Source organism: Vicia villosa, linkage group LG3 (genome assembly GCF_029867415.1).
Source record: "Vicia villosa cultivar HV-30 ecotype Madison, WI linkage group LG3, Vvil1.0, whole genome shotgun sequence".
Classification (NCBI taxonomy): Eukaryota; Viridiplantae; Streptophyta; class Magnoliopsida; order Fabales; family Fabaceae; genus Vicia; species Vicia villosa.
This window is the reverse complement of record NC_081182.1, coordinates 6,245,839-6,258,122: the sequence shown is the minus strand read 5'-3', so window position 1 is coordinate 6,258,122 and position 12,284 is coordinate 6,245,839. Positions and strand designations below refer to the sequence as shown.

Sequence of the window (12,284 nt, the reverse complement as noted above, 5' to 3'; positions counted from 1 at the left end):
ATCATAGTGTGGTAGCCACAAATCAAAGCCCAACAAGGATTAGATTATGGAAAAAAGAAACAAGGTTGGTCTTTTACCGGTTCAACAAGATTCTTCAAAACATTCTTTCACATGACTTTAGTTATTACTTACTCTCTTGTTTCTTCCTTTGCCCATGTTACCCAAATACTCACCTTTACTCCATTCCTTCCATTACCAAATACAGTTCTAAGTTTACTTTCCATCATGACTCTTGCTTCTCCTTCTTCCTAACTACCTCATGCTTCTCTTCTCAAACCACCTAATTTCCAACACCTTCATCACCAATTCAAGCAACTATTAGTTCTTCAAACACAAATTAACCACTCATGCTTCTTTTTTATAAACCAGATATCCCTTTGCACTCAACTGCATCTTCTGCACGCAACTGCAGAAAATAATCTCTCGAATATGAAAGAGTTACAATGAATAACAATTGGATTAACCACTCATGATTTACTGGTACGTTTTTCGGTCTGGTTATCTAAATATTCATATTCAAAAGTATAATTTTTTTTGTTACAAGTCAAAAATATAATTTTAATTAACTATAGATTTTTTTAATTAAAAATTCATATTTTATATTATATATTTTTCTTTTGACAGAAACATTTTATACTATATACGTTCTGAAAAGTGTATTAGATGCAAAAATGTGACAGAGTGAAGGAATCATGAAGATTTCTAGTAAAAAAAAAAAAAAAAAGATCAACTTTTATTAGGTGTCAAATTAAAAATATTACCATGATGTTTTCTTTCTATAAAAAAACCAAACAATTCCTAAAATATAATATGCAATAATAAAACATATAAAAACTTTCTATAAATTTAGTCTTAAATCAAACTTGATTCTCCTAAAACAACATAGTTTGGCTTTTGCAGAAAGCCGAGAGATTGAGGTTAAACAGAGAACAATGAACTTCAACAATATTTTCTTGTTCTTGATTTTGCAATTCATCTTCATTCTTGGTTGCAGTAGTTCTGATAATTCAGGTTTCACAACTTCATATTATTATTATTTATTTATTTGTATATTCTACCTTTCATTATTTTATTTAATCTACATTATGAAAATTAATATTATAGTATTTATAATCTCAGGAGTGCGATTGGATATTCAAGAAAAACATGTAATCCTTTTCTGCAATGGCTTCTTCTTCTTAAACTTATTTTTTTTATTATTTAATTATGAATTTTTAGGATAATATTTCTGAGGCAATGAATAATTCCTAATTTATTTTTTTTGGTCTGATTAGGTGATAATTGATAATGGCATAGTCCAAGTCAATATATCAAACCCAGAAGGATATGTCATTGGAATTCAATATAATGGAATTGATAATTTGCTTGAAGTTCAAAATAAAGAATTTGACAGAGGGTACACCAATTTAATTTCAAATATTATTATTATTATTATTATTATTATTATTATTATTATTATTATTATTATTTTATTTGATTTTTATTTTGATTTATTTATTTGGTAGGTATTGGGATATTGTGTGGGAGCAGGGTGGGGAGAAAAGAACTGAAAAAGGAGCAAAGAAAAAGGATTCTTTAGACAGGTATATGGTTATTCACGGACTTTTGTCTTATATAAGAATTTTTATATTGAAATGAATGTATTTATTTTTTATTATATTTAGGAAATTTGAGTTTGGTTATTTTTTTAAGGATGGAAACAAATAATTTGACGGTGATAGTTGAAAATGAAGAACAAGTAGAGTTATCTTTCACTAGAATATGGAATTTCTCTCTTGAGGGAAAGCTTGCACCACTCAATTTTGATAAAAGGTTCTTCATTATCTCTTTCTTACTTTTTTTAATTAAAATTAAAATTGAATTAAATAATAAAAATAATTAATAATTATTATGATGATTATGAATATGTAGATTTATAATGCTTCGTGGTTCTTCTGGATTTTATACCTATGCAATTTATGAGCATTTGAAGGAATGGCCAGCTTTTGATCTTGACAATACTAGGGTTGCATTTAAGCCTAGAAAAGATAAGTAAGTTTAATTTTTTTTTCTTCCATAGACTTGAAAAAATTAACATGACTTACATTTAAATTTAATTGTTGTGATTTTTTTGTATTAAATTTGAAAGGTTCAATTACATGGTTATAGCAGACGACAGACAAAGATTTATGCCTCTGCCGGATGACCGATTACCAGGAAGAGGGCAAGTTTTGGCTTACAAGGAGGCCGTTCGCCTTGTTAATCCAATCGAGCCCGAGTTCAAAGGAGAGGTAATTTCATCAACTTTATTGTATTAAATAGATTCGCATCTGCGACATTTCACTTATTGATACAGATAAAACTGTATAATATAATTAATCTATTTGAAATTAGGTGGATGATAAATACGAGTACTCGATCGAGAGTAGAAAAAACCAAGTTCATGGTTGGATTTCCATTAATTCATCAGAATCAAAATCAACTGGGTTCTGGATAATTACTCCTAGTAATGAATTCAGATCTGCTGGACCCTTAAAACAATACCTTGCTTCCCACGCTGGGCCTACCTCACTATCTGTGAGTTTCTTCATCAACTTTTCTTTTTGAAAATTTTTGGTTGTTTTTTTTAATATTTGTATAATTCTTGTTTATTTTTGGGAAATCACATGAATCAGGTATTTCATAGCACACATTATTCAGGGGCAGATTTGATCATGAAATTTGGAGTAAATGAGCCATGGAAGAAAGTCTTTGGGCCTATATTTATATACCTTAATTCTGATTCTTATGGGCTTAGCCCAATCAACCTCTGGGAGGATGCGAAACACCAGGTTATGCCACTAAATTTCATTATTTTTAAAATTGTTATCAGTGTCGACGTGTTAGTGTCGGTGTCGTGTCAGCTAGTGACGTGTTACATTATATTTACTTATTTTTTAAAATATTATAGATGGTTAATGAAGTTGAAAGCTGGCCATATACATTTCCTGCTTCAAAGGACTTTCTCTCATCTGCCCAAAGAGGTAAAGTTGAAGGTAGATTGCTTGTTCGAGATAGGTATGTATCATATAGCCAAGGACTATCACTAAAATATACCAGTGGTTAAAATCGTGTCAAGAATGTCAAGAATCTGATCAATATCTAAATAACCATTCATTTAGTATATTAAAACTCAAGACAATTTTTTTTAAAGAATATTAAAATTTGTGTTGATACTTAAAATAATTTGAAGTTTTTAATTAAAAAATTTCCTCTATAAATACCACGACCCAGTAATAATAATCGGTGTATAGGTTCATCAGTGATGCATTTGTTCCGGTCAAAGGTGCTTATGTGGGATTAGCACCACCGGGAGATGTTGGCTCATGGCAAAGAGAATGCAAGGTAATACTGACGAGAAAAATAATTGATCCGATTTTACTTAGCTTCTGTTTGAAACTGAACAATACTAATATTTAACATTGAGTCCCTATAACTGGGAAGAAAAATAACTTTTGATATGTATTATAATTTATTTAACAGGGTTATCAATTTTGGACTATTACTGATGATAAAGGCTATTTCTCAATAATTAACATACTTCCTGGTGACTATAATCTGTATTCTTGGGTTAATGGATACATTGGTGATTATCAATATAACAAAAGCATTAACATAACCTCAGGTAATAACTTATGAAGTTTATTTAATTCTAATAAATGATATAATGTTGTTATTATAAACTCACCCATGAGACAAATGTGTCACATAGGTAGTGAATTTAAATTGGGTGAGCTTGTTTATGAGCCACCGAGAGATGGCCCTACATTGTGGGAGATAGGTATCCCCGATCGCTCGGCCGCCGAGTTTTATGTTCCTGATCCAAATCCTTTGTACATAAACAAACTTTACCTCAACCATTCAGACAGGTAAGAGATTTAGTAAAAAAAACTGTCAGTTCTAACATTGGTTTGATTTTAGTTATATCTTGAACCATATTTTCTAGAAAACACAAGGGAAAACTTTATGAGCCTATATATAACTTACAGGTATAGGCAATATGGTTTGTGGGAGAGATATGCTGAACTGTATCCAAAAGAGGATCTAGTTTACAATGTTGGCACTAGTGATTACAAAAAAGATTGGTATTTTGCTCAGAATACCAGGTTCGTTGTCCTGCGCAACTCTTGAGATTAGTCTATCCTATTACACGTTGAATATAACAACTTAAAAACAGTCTCTATTAACTCCGTCTATTGAATTTTAGGAAAAAAGACAACAACACTTACGAAGGAACTACATGGCAAATTAATTTCAATCTTGATAATGTGAATACTAATAGTACCTACAAATTGCGACTAGCTCTAGCATCTATTCATTTTGCAGAGTTACAGGTATAATAATATTTTTGCTTGTTATTTCTGTACAATCCTAATTATATATATAATATCATTATTTTGGAATGCTAGGTTCGCATAAACAATTCAGATGCAAATCCGCCTTTATTTACCACTAAAGTTATTGGAAAGGATAATACTATAGCAAGACATGGAATTCATGGAATGTACAGATTATACAATGTTGATGTACAAGGAAATCTTCTTGTGAATGGGAACAATACAATCTTTCTAACACAAGCTGCCAACAATGGTCCTTTTGTAGGAATTTTGTATGATTATATTCGTTTAGAAGGACCCCCTCAAATACATTTTAATGATTAGAATTTAGAATTAGATATTCTTTTGAAAAATATCATAGTTCCATTTAAGTTCAAAAATAGAAAAATAAATTATTGTTTAGCATATTGATATCTAAGATAGATCAAATTAGAAAACCTTCTAAAAGTTCTTGAGGTTTTGCTATTCCTAAATGTATACAATCCAATTAAAGAATTTACTCTTATATTTGTTAAATTTACATCACACTTTATGTCTTTTTAAATTGGCTTAGATCTCACTTATAACATTGGGCAGACATAAAAATGAGTTTCCATGACATAAAAATGGACACTAATGACATGCATTCCTAACTATAAAATTGATTAGACAATATGTCATATTCGAACAGATTTGTTTCTAGAAAAGCACACATTGAACAATTCATCCATGGGAGAGGGAGAGAGAAAATAATGTGTTAGGCGAGGAAGAGGTCACACTTGGTCTCCATCATTAATGATATTAGCAAATATATTAGCAAATTACCGTATCATGAAATCTTTGTCAAGACAACATGGAAATGGCAGCTCAAAGAATGGTGAACCCCCTACCTCCATCCATATGGGTTAAAAGTTATATGGATTTGTTGATTGCATATTACAATCAAATTGATTGTAAGAGATTTTTTATATGAACGAACTTAAAAGGAAAATTTGAAAAATCGATCGCACGTCAAGTGTTTGATAATTTGTCACTTTATGTTTTTCCACTAATTTCATTGAAAATGAATTGTCTTAGTGAAACCATTATAACGTTTTATTGAGAACTTGATGTGTTAATTGTTTATCATTGTTATACATTCCATAAAATTCCATAAAGTTGTGCGTGTATCCGAGTTTCTAATAATCAGTTCGGTTGTGCACATATCCAAGTTTCTAATAATCAGTTCAGTTTAGACGACTTATTTGATCTCAGCAAAATTTTTCACTTGTCATAGTGTTTGCGATTTTCAAAAATTGTTTTTAAAATAGTTATTTTAACTTGAGATCTATTCACCCCTAAATAAATTGTCGTCATCGAACAAAGATGTCAGAAAATTTTGGGAAATTTCATTTTGCCTCAGAAATTTGGAAAAAACTACGTAACCAAACTTAAGTGCATTGTGGCTGAGAGGTGGGTCGTTACGATGACGAAGGTATCGGAGAAGAGTGAGCGTGATAGAGAAGAGTGAGCCTAACAGTGTTGTTGATTTTTCAAATTTCTAAGGAAATGTTTTCTTGATTGTTATTTTGTTTTTCATTTTATTCATTTGCAAAGGAAACATATTTATAAAAAAAAAACTGAGTTTGAACTTATTTACAAGGAAGATGATGTTAGATTAATCGAGGAGCCTTAAAAATTATGTACAAATTAATTTTTTTGGCTTAGCACTTAACGAAGTCCAACGCCAATCACCACTGGACCAACAAACGATTAGTTGTTATTTAATAAAATGAAACAATATTTTTGTCTTTTGTATTTTAACTAGTGATATATATATATATATATATATATATATATATATATATATATATATATATATATATAAAAGTGTGATAAAAGTATTGGATTTAAGTGATTTTATACAAATTTGATTATTTGCAAGTGATATGATTATTTTAATTAAAAGTAGTAAGACAAAAAATCATAAAATAAAATAAAATATATATACTCCTTCTGTCCCAAAATAAATGTCACAATTGTAAAAATTATTTGTCTTAAAATAAGTGTCGCATTTAATTTCCATGGCAATTTTTACTTTTATTTTGCAATCGTATGACTTAATTAATACTCATAATTTACATTTCTCTCACATTGCATTAATGATAATTAAAATACACCAATAATTAATAAGAATAATTCTATAAAATTGACCTTCTCTCTCTTTTTTATTCATTACATTTCTTATTCCGTATAAAAGTGTCACTAATATTTTAGAACCGAGAAAATATAAAATAAGAGACAAGAAAATTCATTTATGGTACACTCTCCCTATGTATTTTGTGGCTATTACGTTTTATGTTTTTTTTTTTAAATTGTTTAGTAAAAATTAAAAATAATTTTTCAATGCACCTCATAGATCTCTCACACACCAAACGAAATTCTGATTATGCCCTCTGCTTCCTTATATGCACTTTCGGAAACACCCACTTTTTTAAAAAATTTAATATATTTTTTTTTAGATATATCTACGGAAGCGTTAAAACATAGTAAAATTTCGAGAAAATCCGAATATTCGGTAGATAAATTTACGGAACACTCTATTTTCAAACCCTTATGTAGATGTAGCCACGGAAGATTTCATGAACTTAATTAATTTGAAATTTTCCCAATTAATTGAGAAATTAATTTGAAAATTTCTCAATTAATTTGTAACTTAATTTGAGATTTTCTCAAGTTAGTGAAACGTAATCGAAGAATCAATGAGATTAACTGAGACAAAGAAAATTAAAAATTTTGTTGTATTTTTATGGTATGATATTAAATAATAAATTTATTTTTATCATTAATTTTGATTAATTTAATGAATTCAAATTAATTTATTTATATAATTTATATACAAATTTAAAATATTTTGATGTTTCTTAAATTTTTCACATATATTAAATTTTTTTTTGTAAGTTTGTATTGATATATTTATTTTTAACAAATAAAAATTAATTTTATAGTATAATATGATAAGATAAATAAATCACAAATTTTTTAATAAGAATGTTCTTTTGTGTCATTTTTTATTTATCAGCTAGTGTAACAACTAATTTACCAAACACTCAAATTAGTTTATCAGCAATCAGTCATCAGCTACCAGCTACCAGCTAATTTTACCAAACAACTTTTTGGTAAAGCCATAAAAAGAGCTTTTAGCTTTTAGCTTTTCAGCTCATATAAATAAAAAGCTCTGTTTGGTAACTGTTTTTAGCTTTTAGCTTTTTTACTAGCTTTTGTCTTTTTTTTGAAAAGCTATTTGAAGTAGCTTTTGAACTTGTAGCTTTTAGCTTGTGACATTTTTTTTCATTTATACCCTTATTATTTTAACAAAAATTAATTTTTACTCTTCAATGTAGTATTAGCTTTTACCCTACGATATATATTATGATTCAATGTTTAATGTTTTTAATAACATCTAAATTATACAATAAGTTTTGAAATAGTGTTGATATTTCTCAAGTTAGTGAAACATAATCGAATAATCAATGAGATTAACTGAGACGAAGAAAATTTAAAATTTTGTTGTATTTTTATGGTATGATATTAAATAATAAACTTATTTTGGAAATTTCTTTACCCACCTCCTAACTTTCTTGGTCACCTCTGGTGAATTTACCAAAATACCCCCTGTTTCGGAAATGCATCTCCGAAAAAGTGCTTTTATTGGGAAAAAAGGTGTTTTCATAAATGTATTTTCGAAAACGTGTTTTTTTTTATGAAAAACACTGATTTCGGAAATGTATTTCCGAAATAAAGTTGTTTTCCAGAAAATTGGTATATTTGGAAGTTCATCTCCGAATTCACCCCCCTTGGAAGAATTCGGAAATGTACTTCCGAAATAAGGTCTGGACAGAAGAAAAATAACAAACAACAACGATTCGCTTTATTTAATCGGATGAAGATTACATCGATCACATTATATAAGATTAAAGTTACATATTGTTAAACACAGGTAGGTGAGGATGAGTCAACATTTTGATAACGTCGTCCCCCGATCTTTGAAGCTTCGCGTCCAACTCGATCGGACCCTTCAGAGAAAATCGGTCGAAAGTTGTCCACAAAACCGCTAAATCTTCGTCGTTCTTGATCTCAAAAGGTGTGAACTCAACGTCTCCTTCGTCGTTAAGCGATGGCGAGCGGTACTCGAGCTTGACAACCTTTCGATTTTCCGGATATTGCAATAGTGTGTTGAGCGACGTTATCAACTCCGCAAACAGCGTGTCGCGCGAGAAGCAGAATTGGAACGACATCGGGTAGCCAGTGGTGAAGTAGACGAATGCTAGGTGGGGGTAGGTTTGTGTCATTTATGTTTTCTGATGTGAAGAGGATGAAGAAGAGTGTGTTGTATTTATAGAATTATTGGGGCAATGATGGCCCAACAAACCTTATCCTACATTCAGTGGTATTTTCAGAAATGAACTTCCGAAATTTGGCTAAAAACAAGTATATTTCGGAAGTTCATTTTTGAATTATGCAGAAACAGAGGTGAATTTTGCATTTTGTTGATTGCTGAGTGTTTTGTGTAAACAATACCAAAAGCATTCAAAATAGACATAAATTAGACAATGATGACATAAAACATACTTATATTATATTTGTATTGAATCGGTCCGATTTTACATGGTAAACGACAATACATACAAAAACGGTTCTTACAAACAAAAAACGGTCTGGTACAAACTAAAATTCACCGAACCAATCAGTGGCTCCTAAATCTAAAATAGGTATGTTCTTCGACCGCTCTCTATTTTGCTCACGCTCTTGGCTCATCATTTCTTCAAACTCCGCCATTCTTGAAGCGAAAGGATCCGGCCAAGTCTCTGTCTCATTTGAATGATGTGTCGTCCATTGACAAGAAGTAGCCGGTATAGGACACCCCGGTTTCAAAAACACTTGGACGAAGTGCCGCGATTTTAGATACCCGATGCATATGATGCGGCTCGACGCGTCCAATGGCGGTCGACTATGAAGTGGAAAGAAAGTCTCACTTAGTCCAAATCTCGTCAAATCAACACACACCCGATCATATGCACTTGCTATTAGATGACCATATCGGGGAATGACATCCACTTCGAAACCGGAGCGATACCGGTAAGTGATGGAACAAGTGAATCATGAAGTTTCGCAAACTTTTCTTGATTTTCATATAGTCGGGCGTAGATGTCCCGATGCGAAGTCAACTCCGAAAGAAGTTCCCGTCGAACTAAAGTGTAATTTTCTTCCCCTTTACCGAGCAAACCCGCAACGACCTGATATCCACAATTGCCGTCGCCTCCAACATCAACGATGTTATCGATATATTTGTGCATAAAAAGTGGCATCTCATCAATGTAGATAATGGGTGATTTTTGGATCGACGGTGTGTGAGGTGGCTTCGAAATGCGGGCTCCTTTGTTACCACTACACTTGGACTTTAGTGTCGGTGAATCCGGGAACAATGCATCAACATGTTCAAAGTAGGAAGGAGATCTTTTTGTTGATGTGTCTTCTTGTGTATTTTTGGACTTTTTCGGTGCACCTTTCGTTTTAACCGGTTGAGATGGCGGTTTCAAATCGGCGGTCTCCGAAAATGCAATTTTTCGTAATTGTTCTTTTATGTGCATTTTCATTGTGTCATCCGCATTAACAAACTTCTCCATTATCACTTCCAACTCGTCGGAGATGGTGATTTTAGAGACATTTTCTTTCGGCGGGTCAAAATCATCAAAACGAAGCTTATTCCAATGATCAATTACCTCATCCATGCGTATCGGTGAATTCAACTTCTTTTTTTTTTTGAAAGTATACAAGCACATGGAAGGCCGTATGTCCGTCTAATGGTGCACCCACATAAAGAACTATCCGGACCCGTGGTCTCCGCCCGCTTCGCTTCATGAAACATAAAATTCAAACCCGAACGGGATATGTTGTAAATCAATTGGGAGAATAGAATTTGGCCCTTAAAACGATGTTCCCTAACCGTCTTGCTCCGACCGAATGATGTTTGAATTTCATTGTGTTGATTTTGGAGCATTTGGTTCACGGTGTCCCATCCCCGACACAAATCTCCCTTGCTATCACCCAACCACCTCTTCAAGACCGCATGTGCGGATTCAACTAGGTTAGTTGTGGTGCAACCAAGATGTCTAACTCAATTTGTCCAAGCGCACACAACTTTTTCCTTGACTTTGTAAAGAATGGTGGATTCGACGTAATGACAAAAAGTCTTAATGGAACCGCACAAAGACCTAAAGTGTACCAATTTCTCGGTATACACCTCTTCGGAGTGTGCATCTAAAATCCCCCTCCATGCCACCATTATTCTCTCCACAACAACACCGACTTTGATAACTTTACCGTTTTCATCCGGCCTATCTTTTGTCCCAACCGTGGGTTTCAACTTACTTCTCACGTTGCAAGTTATGTGATATCGGCAAAGTAACACGGTCGATGTCGGGAAGACGGTATTGACCGCATTCATCAAAGCATTGTCCCGGTTGGTAACAATGATGTTAGAACAAGACTTGTTCTGATCAATATTCTTAGTTTTGATGATAACAAGGATATGAATTTTGTGTGAGATAATGTGGTACTCTAATACATTGCAATTTCCCTTTCAGGAAATATATAAAGAGTATGCACAAATCAGCGCTCAGAAGCTTTGTCTCAGAAGGTTCAGCATGCAACATCAGAACATGATCTGGCAAGACATCAGAAGATGGCCAAGGCAGAATCAGAACATGGGTCTATGGAAGCATCAGAAGAACTTGAGATCAGAAGCAGAAGCACTGAAGTTCTCATGGTATCACGCTCAGAAGCACTTCAAGGTCAGAAGACAAGAAGATGCTATGCACCAAGCTGTTTGACTCTGATGATATTCAAACGTTGTATACACAAACATCATATCAGAAGAAAGTATAGGTGGCAGACTACGCTGACTGACAAAAGGAACGTTGGAAGCTATTAAAGGCAACGTCAATAGACACGGCGTGAACAAGGCTCGAGGTAGTTGACAAAAGCGTGAAACATTAAATGCAATGCTGTACGGAATACGCAAAGCATTAAATGCTCCCAACGGTCATCTTCTCAAAGTGCCTATAAATATGAAGTTCTGATGAGAAGCAAGGTTAACGATTTTGAACGAAATTATTCTGAAAAACTTGCTAAAACGCTGTTCAACTAAAAGCTCAGAAACTTCATCTTCATCAAAGCTCACTACATTGCTGTTGTAATATATTAGATAGATTAAGCTTAAACGTTAAGAGAAATATCATTGTTGTGATTATAGCTTTTCAGAAGCATTTGTATTACTCTTATTTGATTACATTAATTTGTAAGTAACTAGAGTGATCAAGTGTTGATCAGGATACTCTAGGAAGTCTTAGCTTGTGTCTAAACAGTTGTAATTAGAGTGATCACGTGGTGGTCAGGATACTCTAAGAAAGTCTTAGCTTGTGTCTAAGCATTTGTTCCTGGAGTGATCAGGTTGTGATCAGGATACTCTAGAAGACTTAGTCGCGGACTAAGTGGAAAACCATTGTAATCTGTTGCGATTAGTGGATTAAATCCTCAGGTGAGGTAAATCACTCCGTGGGGGTGGACTGGAGTAGTTTAGTTAACAACGAACCAGGATAAAAATAAATGTGCAATTTGTTTTTATCGTTCAAGTTTTTACGACTACACTTATTCAAACCCCCCCTTTCTAAGTGTTTTTCTATCCTTCAATTGGCATCAGAGCGCCGGTTCTAAGGTGCAAGCACTTAACCGTGTTTAGAAAAGATTCAGGAAGAGAAAAACGCTTCAGTAAAAGATGGCTGGTGAAGTTCAAACAAATCCAACTGCATCTACATCTGGCTCTGCTGAGCAATACAATGGTAACAATGGTTATACTAGACCACCAGTATTTGATGGTGAAAACTTTGAATACTGGAAAGATAAACTGGA

General features: G+C 32.7%; 1 protein-coding gene across 1 annotated transcript; it reads left to right on the top strand.

Moving 5' to 3' along the window:
• LOC131660157 (probable rhamnogalacturonate lyase B) lies at positions 1-4,802 on the top strand. The gene is made up of 17 exons (XM_058929317.1): positions 1-480; positions 901-1,011; positions 1,120-1,148; positions 1,275-1,396; positions 1,506-1,583; positions 1,693-1,812; positions 1,912-2,031; positions 2,129-2,270; positions 2,374-2,556; positions 2,655-2,810; positions 2,930-3,036; positions 3,273-3,363; positions 3,502-3,643; positions 3,731-3,887; positions 4,008-4,124; positions 4,226-4,352; positions 4,428-4,802. Exons 2-17 carry the CDS (start codon positions 933-935, stop codon positions 4,677-4,679), a joined length of 2,022 nt encoding a protein of 673 aa, XP_058785300.1. The 5' UTR covers positions 1-480; positions 901-932; the 3' UTR covers positions 4,680-4,802.
• The last annotated feature ends 7,482 nt before the right edge of the window (positions 4,803-12,284 follow it).